This window comes from Triplophysa rosa, linkage group LG5 (assembly GCF_024868665.1).
Source record: "Triplophysa rosa linkage group LG5, Trosa_1v2, whole genome shotgun sequence".
NCBI lineage: Eukaryota > Metazoa > Chordata > Actinopteri > Cypriniformes > Nemacheilidae > Triplophysa > Triplophysa rosa.
In genome coordinates this window covers 29,274,088-29,291,174 of record NC_079894.1, presented here as the reverse complement: position 1 = coordinate 29,291,174, position 17,087 = coordinate 29,274,088, and the positions used below count along the sequence as shown (strand labels likewise).

The 17,087-nt window shown below is 39.9% G+C and overlaps 1 protein-coding gene across 6 annotated transcripts in view; it reads right to left on the bottom strand.

The window, feature by feature from the left end:
• LOC130553841 (adhesion G protein-coupled receptor L2-like) overlaps window positions 1-17,087 on the bottom strand; it is a 93,091-nt gene that overhangs the window by 38,103 nt on the left and 37,901 nt on the right. For 5 of the 6 annotated variants that reach the window (XM_057333016.1, XM_057333011.1, XM_057333013.1 and 2 more), the window contains exons 4-5: window positions 10,655-10,764; window positions 6,362-7,162 (exon numbers count right to left, since the gene is read on the bottom strand). In XM_057333016.1, the coding sequence (XP_057188999.1) occupies window positions 6,362-7,162; window positions 10,655-10,764 (911 nt within the window). Of the gene's footprint in view, window positions 1-6,361; window positions 7,163-8,470; window positions 8,709-10,654; window positions 10,765-17,087 lie in introns of those variants that run through there. The other variant, XM_057333015.1, reaches the window with a different exon arrangement.

Below are 17,087 nucleotides of genomic sequence, written 5' to 3'. Positions count from 1 at the left end.
TGCAGTCTGTGAACGGCAGCCATTGAAAAATCTAATTGAAATGTTACGGTTTAATTGATTTTAATGGGAGAAATGAGTTTTGGTTGTGTTGCGGTAGTCATTTCCGGTGTAGACGGGGGTATTACAGCAACACATTAAGGAATGCGTTTCTTCTTGTGCTCAAAACAATGAATTGTTGATTTAACCGTAGAGCCATATTGCGTCTTTTGATAAGGAAAACAATTTTGTAAAATGCTTCAAATGACTCTTGAGAAAGTAGTAATGAACGTGCTTGGGGGGGGGCGTCGATTTATTCCTTCACTTGTTTGGGAACCCCTGGTGTGGAAACATAACACTGGGCCGACCTAACTGTGGTTGGAATTTCTGAATTCCAGACTACATTTTCCCATCCATGACACATTCAGCACCCAAATCTCAATCGCTACTTCTGAAATCTTGCATAGTCTGTCATTTGGTAATGTGCGCAGGTCCTGACAGTCCTCAAGTGAAAATTCATCAGTGGGTTTTCGGCTGCACTATTGATTAAATGACTGAATATCTCTGGCTGTTGTTGACTGAGAGTCAACTTCCCTGACATCTGCAGCAGTAATCGATGTGCGATTGAGATAGATGAGGGCTCTATCAGGTCATCTGAGGGAACCTGCATCTTCCCAAAACCTTAGAGCAAGGTTATTTTAGTTTACGAAACGTAAAACTTTGTTCATTGAAATCAGATCAAATATCGACCTAAACATTATTGGGAAATAACAAGGATCAAGGAAAAATTTAAACGTTGCCTCAAAAATAAACTGAAACAAGTTTAAAGCACTAAAATTATAATAATGAACAAAAACTAAAATAAAAATGAATTAAAATGATATAGAAACAAATAAATTATAAAAAGACAAAAGCGTATACCATACTTGCTAAAACTTTAACTAAAATGAACATATCTAAAAACAAAAGCTAATTTTAAATATGAATAAAACTGAAATCAAAACTATAATAACTCTGTCTCAGAGCGCACAGCGGACTGGACTCTTCTGTTCTACACTTCTGATGTCTAGAAATAATTCAAACTCACCATCAGGGGTGGCGCTAAAGTTCAGTTTATACTAGGGGCTGAAGCCCCGAATGTTTTTATTACCATTTTCGTTGTATTACATGTAGACGCATGGTGTCTTGTATGTAAAAATACATTCTTTAAAATATCTCCCCTTGTGTTTAGCAAAAGAAGAAAGGTCACATGGGATTATGGCATGGTGATGAGTAAATAATGAGAGACCTGTTATTTTTACCTGAACTATTTTGAAAAAAAAAAAAAAATCATTTCGGTTACATTACAGTAAATGACAATAGTAACGATGCTTTTCTTAGCAAACACCACAAAATCATCATATCCTCTTTTAAACTGTGTAATCTGAATAAAAATAACCAAACTGTTAACCAGTCTGCCGCGAAACTCTCCGTCTGTAACACGCTAGAGGTCTGTAAGCCCAGCTGAAGCCCACAGCATTTGATCTATTTACTTCTGTCCCGTGGACGTGTGAAAAGAAACACCTGTTCCAAAGAGTGTCATGAGATTTACGGCTTTAAGACGGCACTAAACACACGGGTTTTACATTTCCGCTAATCACGGCTGACTACCAGGTGTCAAACGCTCCTTTACCAAATGGCAGCATTACCAGATCGACTGGTGTGTCGCCACGACATTCAGCTAAAAGAGCCGGAGGCAGATAAAAACCTGACGGATCGCTGCCAGGGACTGTTTAGAAACTGCTGCGTATGCACGCTAAAGAGGCGAAATGCAATTTATAAAGTGCGGGATTGACACTGCCTCCAGGAAAACACTTCATATGTGAGGCAGGGCAAGAGGAAACAGAGGCCAACAGCGAGAGGACGCATGAGAATACAATGCTCAGCCCCGTTTGCTCCAAATGTTTCTCTTCCTCTGAAAATGTGGCTTGCGTTGAGACTCAAAACACCCAGGAGCACCTTTGTGAGATATTCTCTGAGGTCAACAAGAATTCAAAACTGGCCGCGTTTACTTTGCTATGCGTTCCCGGTCCACGATTCATCATTGCATGTTATTATACGATATTTTGAAATGCGATGACTCGCAACACCTCAAAGACAGCTTTTCTTTTGGGCTGATGTCACCTAGGCCGTGGCAGCGAACCTGATTTTGCTAAGGCTCCGCATGTTTCTCAGATTAAGGTTCTCCTCAGGACTGGGTTCAGGGCTTGTGCTTCTGTCAACATATTAATTCCATAAAGTTTAAAACGCTTTGTATTCAGACCTAGTTTGTACTTGCAGGATGATGACCCGGGAGCATAAACCAAACCAAAACGCGACAGCTATTGGATAATAGCAAACAAATTAATTTAGGTATTGTTTTAGTAACTTCACGTTCAGGTCATTCTGGTATGAAAGTGGCACTTTTTCAATTCCCAGTGTCCGCTTTTGTCATGCTGTTTCACTCAAAAGTGTCACATTACAAAAGCAATATACCCTTGCGTGTTGTCTCTAATAGCTTCGAACGCGTAATAAGCACCACAATGGGCTTTATTCATTTATCAAGCCATTTTTCCTCCTATTTTGAACCTGACTTCACGCAGCCAACTGAAATATATCAAAAACCTCATTTTCAGTGCTAGCCGAAGCCTCTCCACACCTGCGAGAGTCATTAATTTTACGCTTTCACGGCATGTCATCTTTAACGCTCAGATCAATGGTGGTTCTAAGGAAAATTAATTTTCTCCCTCATGCCTCGCTTTACCTCCGAAAGTTCCGCGCAATTATTGCCTCTTCTGATTCTGTCTCTTTACCTTGTTGAACAAAGACTTGCCAGGCTTTGTGCATCCCTGACAATGCCTTTTAAGTGTCAATATGAGGATCTCGAAGCGTCAGGATTTAGGTACGCGTTTTATTAACGCTTCCCTTTGAAGAATGAGCCATCAAGGAGATTTTAAAAATACATTGGACTTTCTCCTCCCCATCCACAATATAATACCATATTTATAATGTGCTTTTCTATGCGTCAATGTGAAACTGAGTTCGCAACCTATTTTTATTATATAAGCTGACAAATTTTGTACGATACCGTCAAGAATTGAGTGGATCTTGTATAACGGAGTGTCTTGAATCTGCGTTCGAAACTGCGTCCTTAGCATACCCCGATTCACAACAGTAAGCTTATAGTAACATTTTATAATATCAGCTGTCAGCTTAGTGGGAATCAATGTTATGTTTTAAACAGAGGTGGCGATAGAGAGGCTATGAAAGAGGCTGAAATCTATGGATTGCAGCTTTAAACAATCTCAGTGGTTTAGAATGTATATGCATTGCACTTTGACTTTGCAAATATATAAACTGTAGTTAATGATCGCATTAAACGATGTATTCCAATTTTCCATGAGAATTGACAACATCAAGCAAATTTCTCAGCTAATAATGTTACTAACTTACCGCATTTTGTCCGCTAACAACTTTAGGCAACATTTATAGTACATATAGCATGGCTTGAATAAAGCATAATGTTAAATTGTCCCTTATTTTTGTGTGGTTTTGGATAAAAGCGTCTGTAAATGAATAAAACACAAATGTGAACTGTACAAAAACATTGTTGCGAGAATGTTACGAGCAGGCATATACAAACAGCTGAAATCTGTAACACTAAGCTCTTCACAAATGAAGACACGGTCTAAAACCGAAAAACACTACAAAGAGGATTTAACGCTAACAAGATTATTATCTCCAATTCATCAATACAGTAATTAAAGGAGTAGGGAAATGGCATTTATGCTGCGTGAGCTGAGAGCACTTAATGTCTTCCTAATGAAAAAAGAACTGAAGTCTCGCTCCTACTTTGGCTCGCTTTCCAAACAGTGAATGAACCAGAATAGAGGATTTTGAGCACTAAGCACTATTCAAGCCTATTTTCCAGAGAACGGCCTACATGAGCCGCACGCTTTTCACTGCACACAAATTCCCCTTATAAGTCAGATGAGTTTTATGTCGTGCCTGCCAGGAATTATGGGAACAGGACAGAAGCATTAGAATGCCACCAGTTCAACACGCAATGTTCCTGGATTAACCTCTTTGCAGTGGCATTTCTTCTAGGTGTTGTAGGAGCACAACAGTGTCGCCGCTACCCATTTTTAAAGGCTGGAAATTGTGCTAACATGTAATTACCTAAAGTACAACCCGCAGTCGGGCTTAATAGGTAGCTCATAAAGTCCGGTAATGAGATTTAATCGCTCCCATAGATACATCTCATCGGACTTTGGGTCCGTGTAAATTCTACAGATGCTTTGCGGGCAGGTATTGCTGAGGGACTTTACCGTGAGCCCAGAGAATCTTAATGGACGCAATTCATTTTATCTATGCGCTCAGATGCTTCCCTATTTTGGCAAAAGAGACATTATTTCAGCACCATTATATTCTTTTTCGGAGCAAGTTATTTTATTGCATTCTATATCGAGAGAGATGAAATAAAAAATGATGTTGTTTTTTACCGAGGCATTCCGAAAAGCGCACGGCTATCTAAGACACATTAACAAAGTAATTGACGCTGAATGCTGACAAATGAGTGTGTTGTATATGTTCCTCTGAATACCAAACTCTAATTATGTTTTCATCATGAAACAGACCAGACGTCCTACTTTAAGCTCTGGTTTTATAACTGCGGTGGACTAAAACTGACATTTTTGCAGTGCTCTTGACAACGCCTTTTCTTTAAGAACCCCGACTATTGTTTCTCTCTTTTCCAAGCAACTCAACTGGAACTGGAAAAACCTGCTGCTAGCATTCAACAAAATCGCGGCGCCCGGAAAGATGTCTGGAGTGTCAGAAAAAAGATGCATATTTAAGCTTCTCATTGGCAGCGCGCCACAATCCTGAGTCGCTGCACTGCCGTGATCACCCACGGATGGCAATTATGATAATTCAGTTGTTAATCACATTTACATACATGTGAGCTCCAGAGCGAAAGGGGCTCAATGCATGCGTTCCCCCTCATGCACGGCGGGCCAATTAAAATTCTAGTGTCTACATCGACTTAATTGTGGCTTGGCAGGGGGCAGATTCAAGGCTCGACCTCTGCGAGCACGCTGGTGGAGGACAGACAAAAGCAGACAGAAACAAACAGGACTGGTGAAAGGGGGTCAGCGCTGCTAAAGGACGCAAAGGCTGTTTTTGTTCGGAGAGGTAGGTGTGGATAATTACGCTCATTCCCCTCTTGCTGATAGAAGAGAGCTGTCTAGTGACACATCTGGTGCCACTCGGCTCTTAAGAGATGAATTTCAAATCCAACCTGTCTAGCTAATGGCCCTTGATGATTGATCTCTCCTTCTGGGGCGAGCCATTTCTCCAGCCTTGTCGCAGCCAATGATACATGCGTCTTGCCGTGCACGAGCTACGCATTTCCTTTTACACTTGCCAAATGATGTTGGGATTGTCTACATTTATTGCAAATTGTCTCCTGAAAGAAACTGACCAGGTAGCAATGATAATGAGTTAAAGTAAAAGTAGGGGCAGGTCTATGTATGACAATAGCTTCTTTCCAAATGCAGTTGGCAACCTAAGCTTAGAGTGACGTTAAAGGTTTTACCCTCATGTCATTCAAAACATGTAAGCTAGGACCTTCTTTTTGAGAAATGTCTAAGGGGTGTTGCATCCATACAATGGAAGTCAATGCAGTACAGTGTTTTTTGGTTACCACCATTCTTTAAAATACTATCTTTTGTGTTCTGCAGAAGAAAGAAATCTGGTTTGGGTGAACTGCACAGGCACAGGCTATGGATTTCCTTTTCCCACTTCCAAAATGTGTGGATGTCGCGACTGTGTACATTTTTGGCAAATTGCACCTGCAGAGAAACCAACAGGTAGCCATGGCAACAAGTAAAGACAATTTCGCGTAGGGTAACCTTTAGGCTTTCACATATGCTGTGCATTTGCACAACACGACGATGGCGCATTTGTCCCTAAGTTGGTGGTCTGAGCTCAGGGGTGGGGTTAATAGGGTTATGGCCATAATAGATGGGAAGAGGATGGCTAGAGCACCCGCTTGATGAGTCTTTTCACAGCGAGTCGTTCAATGGTTCGCTATGATAATCAACCTTCACAGGCAGTCACTGCGCCAATCACACATAACAACAATGTACATCGTCTCTGGCGTCTGAGCATGCCATTTTTGTTTAGAGGTGGACTCTCTCTCCAGGGAGATGAGGAAGAAAAGCTCTCTTCAATCTCACAGCTGTATCACCACTTGAAATTAAAACTCGGCCATCCGTAACATCCCGCGCTCTACGCGTATTAGATGCATACTTGACAAATCAGACCGCTCTGCAAAAGCAAACAGAAAGAACTTAACGAGTCTTACCTTCGGCTGGATCAGGTGGGCCGAAGTCAAGATTGTAGCGCAGAATGTAAAAATTATTCCACACATATAGCTGGTTATCCCTTGGGTTGTAATCCACAGCGGCGATGTATTGATACTGGTTGGGAAAGAGGATGTCCGTATACTCCCCTTGGCCCCATTTGGTGTTGTACACGTAGTCGATTTGGCTCTTACTGGCCTCGCTTTCGTTCTCCTCATAAGTGGAACGCACCACGTGCAATACGCCACATACCATGAAGGCATTGGACGCCGAGCGTTTGTCGTAGGCCGTTTCCCACGTGGCTTCGAAGCGTAGCGTGTATGGGTTGAGTTGGCTGAGAACAATACGTCCGTTGTTCTGCTCGGTGGCATAGATGACCCACAGTCCTCGCTCGTCCACCGCCAAGTCAATGTCGGTTTTGCCACCCCAGCGATACGGCGAGGTGTCGTGGTAGTTGGCATTGGCAACAATGGCCTCTCCACTCTTTATCCGAGTCCTCAGGTCAAATTTTACAATGTTTCGCGTGCGTTCCTTGTTGAAGAAAATGGCCCCATCGTAGGCCACAAATCCAGTTCCGTCCACGCGGTGTGGAAGCTTGTATGTAGTTGTCTGTCGACCGCTGCGCAAGTCATCGAGCGAGGTGTACTCAATGAGCGTGTCTGTGCGGTACGGAGTCCACGGCATGAAGTAGATCTTATCCCCGGCCTGCAGGGGGTCTTTGCACCAGGCTCCGGATTGCTGTTCGGCCTCAAACACGAAGGCTGGGTCCCCGACCGCTTTCAGAGTCCCGGGGCAAATGAAAACTGAAAAAACAAAGGTCAGGAGGCAAGAACAAGAGTTAGAAAATCAACCAACAATGGACTCTGTATTGATCTTCTAGACAAATTCTTTGGGTCCAATATAGGTTTAAGTAAAACAAACATTTCTCAGGCTATAAATCACAATCTCATTACGGCAGTCTCAAAACTGGTGTTGCGTGCATAGTCTAAAGGAAACACAAAAGGTTAAGTGAGAGTAACTTCACGGATTGTTCCTGAGATAGTTCTCAAACACGTTTAACTGAGAAGAACAGACAAAAGGGAAGAAGGGAAACCAAACAAACAGCAAAAAAGCCCTGCAAACGAAAAGAGATGAGAGAGACGACGCTAATGGACAGGTACGATTCCTTTTGGAAATGCTACCTAAATTGCCACGATTCTTTTTATGCCAATGTTACGTGGCACGTTTGTCGCAAAAGTCACTCCCTTGAAAGTAAACACATACATGGATTATGTCTGAGGAAAGACCAGAGGACAGATGAGAGGCGAGAGCACACAGAGGTCAAGGACGGGGGACATAATGACAATGCTGTTCAGGACAGATAAGATGTCAGCCAAAGGGAAGCGTCTTCACTCAGGTCACTGAGGAAAATAGAAGCTACGAGTAGGAGAGCGAGGCCCTTGCCGAACGCACCCGTGTCTGGGTGTTGCACCAGTTACATTGTGTCTGTGATGAACAGCATATCACATGCAGATGACTACAGGTAGGTGGCCTCTCTCTCCCATCAATATCACATGACCGGAGGTGCCACGGGAGGAAAAAGCCAAATAAAAGTAATGTAACCAATCTTGTCAATGTTACGTTCTCACTTAAAGGTGAAGTGCATAACTGTCTGTGCCACTCACATTACAAGTTTACCACCGTCTTTCATTGGCTGGAAAAACGATGTCCCAAACTCACGCCATTGGCTGAGCCAATGTGTTCGTGTTGGGCTGATCAATGTTTATACTTCAAAATCAACCAGGGAATGGGCTTATTTAAAGTCGTTTTGCATATTACACTTAGATAGGAAAACATATGTTAACACCAAATCAATTACACACATCACCTTTAAAAAAATGTTGGCAATAAGGTTTTGATTTTGTCTGAAACTTAAGTTCCTTCAGGTTCTTCAAGTTGGACAACGCAAGACTGTAGACGAACAACCCAACAATGTTTTTTCAGGGTGTTGGTTTGGAGATCTTGACGATCTGGATATCATGTAGGGAGATAAGGGTGGGGAGGGGTGGAAGGTTCAAACCATACAACACAAAACAAGGAGCTGAGGACTGAGAACCAGAGCAGTCATTTACCTTTTTGCTCCACTTCTATTTCGAGCTGTGAAAAACAAGAGAATGGAAAGAGCGTCAGGGGAGAGAAAAGATTAGGACGAGCCCAAAAAAACGTCAACATTTACATATACAGGCCAATGAGTTTGAGTCAAAGAGAACTTCCAATGGGAAAGAGTCATACAGTGAATGCAGAATAAGGTGTTCAGAGTGAACAAAAGTGCTTAGGTACGACACCTGTGCTACTGAGAATGAGGCAAGATTAATTATATCGCTATCAGTCGACACCTAACAAGAAATAGAATAGTTAGTAATAACACAAAGAAAAACAGTTATACACTGTAGGTATATAGAGACAGAAGGTAGAAACAGACAGAGAACTAATCGTTTCTGTCAATTGCTGCATTAAAAATATGTAAAAATGTGAAGTTAAATGCCCTCGTTTTCTAGTAGATTAGACATGAAGCGAACAGTTTAATTTTATGGGTAAAATAAGATGAGATTTATATACGATTTTTACACAAGTTATATACAGGCAGTTGACATTACATGGTAACATAAAATACTGTATATAAAACAATTATAATTACAATTCATGCAGTTTTTAAGGCAAAACGATTTAATGTGTGACACCATTTTTTAAAGCTGCAATCTGTAACTTTGCCTCTCTATCGCCATCTCAGTTTAAAACATAAAATTGCACATTATGTTAGGTACTTATTTTTACACGAGATAAGGTCAAATTTCCCCACGGCTCAACTTATCATCATTATAGGCGTACTGTTCATTTGAACTTTCTCAATAACTGATGTTAGTTTGTTTTAACCCCCCAAGATTTACGGATTGCAGCTTTAATAAAAAAGGCATCTTAACATCAGAAAAGTAGGCGGTATAACCCAAGCTAATAGTGTAGAATATTACTTGGTGGCCTAGCTAAGTGGCCTTGTTGTACTAAATCTGAAGCAAACCTCAAGTTTAGGAAAAAGCGTGTTCCCTGCCAAAGGTCAAACCTCTGCTTAAAATGTACACTTTTCATTCTACATTCATATGAAACCATAACCTGAAACCATGACGTGTGTGTCCATGCAACTAATCAGCTAATAACCACATATACTGAAAAAGCCAGAGAGAGAAAGATGTCTTACAGAGGAGCAATGTTTTCTGAGAAAATCAGTATTGAGTGGTGCAATATGTGATGAAACGAACAATAGCCCAAAATGTGGAGCAGACAGGATCCTCCAAAGTGTCCAAATCTGCAAAACTAGAGGTTTTCAAAACGGGAAAAAAAGGCATGTTTTCTCAGGACTGAATATTTTTTTATCAAAAGATGCAGCAACCATCAGGTCAAACTGCTGCAAAACGAGCCGTCTGGACAAAGGAAAAGAAATTCTACAGACGAGAGAGGAATATATGAATATATGAACCGTGGAGTAAACAGCACACAGAGGGTGTGTAGGGCAATCTGGACACGGGTGTCCTGTCATCGGTGACTGAGAAACACTGGCAGGTCAAACGTTAGAGTGGATACTGGCTCTGTTCCAAACCCTGAGAGCTGCCTACCTAGACAGTATTTTTAGATCACCGGCTGATGCCTTATTAGACAGGTAACGTGGGGTTAGCTGTGCCACGGTTTCCTATACGCAAGCAGAAATAGACAAAAGCCAACTAAAACATATAGGGTGTAATGTGACAAAAAATGTATATTTTAAAAAGGTGAAACACTGGATCTGTGTATTCAGCAATTCATGGCCAATATTTAGTCACATAATTTGCAAGCTTTTATACATAACAGAAAGAAGAAATGATGACACATTTTACCCCACTCATCACTACCCGATCTTTACATAATTGGACATAATTGTTATTATGCAGATAAGGCAATCCCCAAATTCCCTGCATCCCGGTTTTACGTAGAGTCAAGAGAAACATCAACACTGAAAACGATCAATAACACTTTTATCTTATACATTATGTCAGCCAATATATTTTGTGATATGTATTTTGAGCTTATTTTCAGGTTAGCTTAGCAACATGCTACCGTCAGACAGCGAGGCAGCTCACAACGTTTTGGACCAGAGCTCAGACTCCAGCATTAAAACACAGCGTGTTAGCAAGATTGCAATCTACATTGGCTGTGGACTGAAATCCGTTATTCACCATCAAATGTTACGTAACCAGATCCATAATAATACATTTGACTGTACTTACTGTACGGCACACACTCGTACTGGACCTCAAGATACTTGTACGTCCCGGGACATGGATCTGGGAAGACATCTGATCCAGTGATGACAACACACTGCGTCCGGTTGTTGCACCTGAAGAACAGAGTGAAATTTCATTTCATTCACAGCGTGCAACTCCACAGTTACACACCACAACAGAAATATATCAAGACATATCATCACAAATGTATCATGCCCCGTTATAATGCATGAGCACATTCAAGTGATGCTTAGTATAGACATAATTATGACACTGATCATAATAAACTTGACACTGAGTGAAGTAATGTTCGCTCTGTTAACATAATTTGGGTGAAGATACAATAATTATTATAGTGTCAAGCAGACAGATCAGGTTACCCTCACAGTTACTGCAATAGACCGTTTTATCGGACACACGTGCCTGGACTGCAGTTCACTTCCAGGCCGGAAGTGTTTGTTTATCATCTGGCTAGTGTCTAATAATATATATTTTATTTAAAAATGTATTTATATTATTATTTTATTGTATAATAATTAGGGATGTGCATTTAACGCGTTAATTATAATGAATGGGTTATGGAACATTAACACCTTTACATTTGTTTACGCATTTAACGCACCCGCCCCGCCCCACACATAAGTAGGTCATCTTACATTTCACACAGTTGACTGGTGACAAATATGAACTTACTGCGTGACATAACATACAGAATAATGTCAGAAAGAACCTAAAATGAAAGATATCTGTGCAAAAATGACCCTGAATGAGCTTTTGTCTCATATTTATTCAATTATGCAAATCACACAAGCGCAATATCATAGCAGTGCTATTTTTGTCCAGAAAACTACGAGTGCACATGTCATGTTGATTTTATACAACAGTTCATTAAATAAGAAATTCATTTTAAGATATATTTTATAGACAAGATTGTCTGTTTTCCTCATTTTTCATTGCGTGGTTTCGTTTCTAAATGAATACATTTCTTGAGCGAATCAGTTGGGTGAATCAATTAATCAGTGGCTCGCTCATAAAGAGTCGTTTACTGAGTCGTTTACTGCATTCCTGAACGAATTCAGTGAATCTCATGAATTAATGACATTTAGCGCCACCTACTGGCAGTTTTTAATTCTTCAAAGAATTTTAAAAGTATTCAAATAAAAAAGTTAAATAATAGCAATAATAATAAATTTATCATAGTTTGACATTTACATTTACTTACCATTTAACATGAATTACTATTTCTTTGGGGAAAAGGAAGACATTTTTTAAGAATGTTAGTTTTGGTCTTTAATTATAATAATTCAGCTTCCGAAAAAAACTAAATTATGGCCGTTTTAGCTTCTGAACATCTGAAGCTACTTTCTGTATTGTCTTATTATGGCTATAAATTATATTTTGGTCCCAAATGTGATGTGTGATTAAAGCAGTGGCTATCCGTGACTTCTCTTCAGGGGAAGCAGTAATGCGAAGCTCGGCAAAACATGTATTTAGCCCGTGTGGCGCGTCATGTCAAAATACGTGCCTGCTGCAGATGCGTCAAAAGGGTTTTTAATAAAAGAGACGCTCGCGTTTGCTAGATACTCGCTTAGTCTCATGTGTAATCAGAGTTAAGTGTTAACGCGCGCATCTCTTTTACCATAAACCCTGTCCACGCGTCTGCAGTAGGCACATATTTTGACACGATGCGTGATGCACATAGGTTCACGTGAAGCTCTGAACACTTATTTTGAATTCCAGCTTCCCCTGAAGAGGATGCACCGATCGTCACTGGATTAAAGGTCATATAACTAAAAATAACTAAAAAGAATATTATGGTTTGTTTTAGATGTAATGCAAGGTGTATACACGATTTAAGGTTCAAAACCGTGTACCGCCACATTTCCACACACCGTGCATGTTTGTATCGCCTCTTTGCTCCGCCTCTCTGAAATGCGTGGATGTTCAACAAAGCTCATGGCTCTGAAAAGCGAGGTGTGCTATGATTGGCCAGTTAACCAGTGCATAGTGATTGGTGGAATACTGCAAGCTTGTGAGGGAAATGTGACACCTCTGACCATATTTAGAACATCAGGTTCCTCTTCAATTGTACTGACAGGTACGCCCACCTTACTTGCGTCTACATTTGGGCGGTCTTAGTCAAATCAGACCACCAACTGACGTAGATTTGTGGGGGTGTGGTTACACGAGGTGTTTCAGTCAGGTCTGGGTGAGCATTCGCTTTTACATAGAATGACTCTTTTGTTCCCACACTTTCATTTCTGCAATTTTACACGTCTAATACACGCATGAGCGACTTATAACACACCAAAGACAAAAAACACGTATTCGTGCCATATGACCCCTTTAAGTTGCGATTCATTAGATTAATCAATCGCAACATCATGTTATTAATTAGATTAAAAATTGTAATCACTTCACAGCCCTAATAATAATTGCATTAAATTAACGATTTGTTGAATGGGTCCTGTAGAATTGTCGCATTTAAAGAAACCATATGGTGCACTGACATCTAGCGGTTGAGCTTGTTATCGCAGTCTAAATTCAAAATATTGGAGAGGCAAGTTTAGCCAATTACTGCTTCTTTATTGTTTCTTTTGCTTGTTATCAGAAATAATCTAAAGAAACGCTATCATTTGCAAATGTGTACCGGAAGTTAAGGGCAGTCCACAAACCGTCTATAGACGGTAATTTTAATCAATAAAATGTGACCATGCTTTAGTTGTCACTTTTCTGAGTGCTTAATCTTGTTGTGTACATCCAGAATTCAGTTGTTTACAGGAGTGACAACTACATTTATTCTATAACTAGCGTAGTGTGTACAGAGCCAAATTAAACTACTATTTGTCAGTGACATAATGCAAAGTGCAAATTAAACAATGTATGTCTCTTTTCCATAAGTGCAGTGAAAATCATAGGGAAAGATGATTGAGTCTTTACATTTGTGTAAAGTCTATCCGTGGTCTGGGAGAAACTCGTGTAAAGTTAAAGATAAAATCATGGTCCAGAAAAAGCATTCCGTTTAAAAATGTATAAAGAAAATAATTGCATGACTGTCTAAAAATGACCATAAATTAAAGTGACTCCAGTATCGAGAACAGAAATTCACTACAACTGAAAACCATTAAAAAATGTTTTAATTAACTATGCTAATATTCCGCTAAATTCAATGTGAAAAATGAAATGTACTACAAATATGCTACAAATTGTGTGCAACATGTTCCAAAATAAAACATAAGCGTTACAACATAGTTTACATAAAACAGAAATAAAACTTAAAGAACGTTTAAAGCAGTTAAACCATTTTAAATAAAAATACTATATACTGTATATAAAAATTATGATTGATTAAGAACCGAAATGTAATGTTTTTCATTGTTTTAATCCAAAAGAAGTTATAAGAATATTACAGTCAAATGCAAGTAAATCACTAACAAACAATTCTCTTGCACACTGTGAAAAATCGCTGATGGAATTCACTGTCATCAATTGTTAGCATTTTGAATAGTGTTTCTATTAATACGGTGTTTAAGGCCTAACTAGGAATTTGAAGTAATCTTTTGCTATATGAAAATAGCATGCTTTAAAACTACTTTACAGTTTCGCAAACAGTAGACTTTGGATTATCTGTGAGAGCTTTACATTCCGTAATGCCGAGCAACCATTCATGGATTTGTACACATTTCTCCAGACAGCAATGCAATACGCATTCTTTTGTTGTGTCTCAGCAGAATAATTAAGCTATAAAAAGTGAATAAACCGCACTCGTGTTCTACGACTGGGAAAACTTCCTCTGTTCCTTCAGGTGACCTTTCCCATAAAGAGGGTTAACTGACTGAATGAGAATGGGGCTGGTTTGTGTAGCCAGAGCCCGTGTATGCGCGCGTCGAGTAAACAATGGATGAAATTAGTGAAACTTCAATCAAGCTTCATATATGCACAGGAATTGGTGGCAAACAGACATCATTTGGCGTGAGCGAAAGAGAGAGAAAAAAAGCAAACTGGGCCTCTCAGCAATTCACAGAAAGTAATAAATATTTCAGAAGTTGGAAACCAAAGTCAGTAAACTTAGTGGAAGGAGTTTTGAAAATACATTCAGAGACATGTCCTCTTAAGAGTTCTTTATTTTTTACTTATTTATTTGCTCTTTTTGGCACCGTTTGACAAAACCAATGCTGCTAGAGCTAAAGTCAGCACTATTCACAAAAGATTTTACTGTATATCCGTCATCTTCAAGTAAAACTGGACAGCCAACATGAAAACTGAACCATATGAAAACTGGCCGTTCCAAATAAATAGAGCGAAATCCAAAAAGACATCATCCATGATGACATCACCCAGAGTATAGATATTTTGAAGGTCAAGTTTTTAGGTTACAAAAACACATAATATGTATTAATAAATAAAGTCATTTAATTGTATGTATTTTATATCTAAATATGATATCATGAAATGCAGAATAAAAATAACACCTCTCTAAAGATGTTTCATTTTGACTTTGCTAAAACCCTTTCACAAACTTTCCTCCAACCTGGACATTTGTCTCCATCGGAAGCACGAATCCTCATCGCCGGATAAAGACGTTTGCGTCTTCCTTGCATCATGTTCTTTACCACAGTCTGGGACTGTATTCACAAAACACTCACATATCCTAGATGTTAACCACACGACAGCTTGGCTTTGGGCTAACGGGGAGCCCCAGAAAGAAAATATTAATTACAAAAAAGACATTTCATTACTTCTTGCCCAGGGCTATGACTGCGAGTTATTCTGACAAGGAACATAAAACACAAAACCCTAAAGGATTTCCTCTTCTAAACCCCCAGCACTGAATGTAAGAGACTTAAAGGTTTCCTTCTCTGCCATGTTTCCATTTATAGGAAAAAGAGAGTTAACGGTAAGACATCACATCAACCAATCACCACGAGGGACGCTACGCTCATTTGCATGCAGAGGCAAACCAGCGCTCTGTATTATCAACCATTCAACCGTCAGAGGTTTAACCTTGACTCCGGCAATGTTAGTCATTCAGTTGCTCGAGTCAACCGGCACAACCCGACACAATGTAAATGAGCCAAACTGCATTAAGGTTTAACAGGAAGGTTTACAGAGTGAACGGAGCCATTTGATGGTGATTTATTAAATTGTTTAATAATTGGCCCCTCACTAGTTATTGAAATAAAAACTCCTTTTGTCAACACTGAAAAGCATTTAAACATGGTGAATGGAGCAGTTTGATGTTTATTTCTTTGCGAAAAAAACGACCCCACTCTACAATAAAATAATACAGTTACACTTTAGAATACAACCATTTCTCAATATGAACTATCTATTAACTATGACATTCGCCTCAAGAAACTCCTACTGCTTAAGACGTCATTTTTAGGTTTAGGTATTTGATAAGATTAAAGGATGTAGAATAAGGCCATGCAAGAAAAGGCATTCACATGTGCTTTATAGGTACTAATATACAACCAATATACATGTTAATAAGCAAGTAGTTAATAATGCATTTAAAATGGTACCAATATTTTGAAAGCTTATAGATTCTTTATATGATTATATATCATTACATAATAGTTATATAATTATTTAACGTAGCCTATTTTTTACTCTCCTCACATACTAAACTGCATTTGTTTTGCCTGCTAGGGGTACGCTATTACGTCGTGTGCGGAGTGATGTTAACATTTAAGCTAGCTAGATGGTGAGAGAAAACGGCACTATCACAGAGGAAAGTTGACAGCGAAAATAGGGCATACAAAGAGGAATGATTAGATTAGATTCAACTTTATTGTCATTGCACATGTACAAGTACAAGGCAACGAAATGTGACGTCTGCATTTAACCCATCCAGAGAGTAGTGAACACACGCACAGCAAGTAGTGACCACACGTACCCCCGGAGCAGTGGGCAGCTATCACTGCAGCGCCCGGGGAGCAAGTAGGGGTAACGTGCCTTGCTCAAGGGCACCTCCGTCGTTACCCACCGGCCCTGGGAATCCAACCGGCAACCTTCTGGTCACGAGTCCGACTCTCTAACCATTAGGCCACAACTCCCCGTTTTTCCCCGAATGGAAAGACAAAATGCATTCATCCAACCTAGTTTTGTGAATGCAAAGCCGGTGTGTCTTATCTGCAACAAAGTTGTCGCTGTTTGCAAAGAATATAATATTAGATGGCACTACGAGACGAAGCATGGCACCTTCAAAAAAAGGGAAGCTGAATTTGCTCTGTTATTGTTCACGTGTTGGTGCTGAGCAGAGCATGTGAGCAGCGGAGCGGTGTGTCTGTGTGCACTGCGCTCGTCGCTCACGGACCAAGCAAATGCTCCGCTCACGTTACGCTCACCGGTAAACCAAATTCCGCTCAGATCCTGCTCTGACATAAAATGTGTCTAGTAAGACTAATTGTGTTCAGTTTATAATAAACTTCTT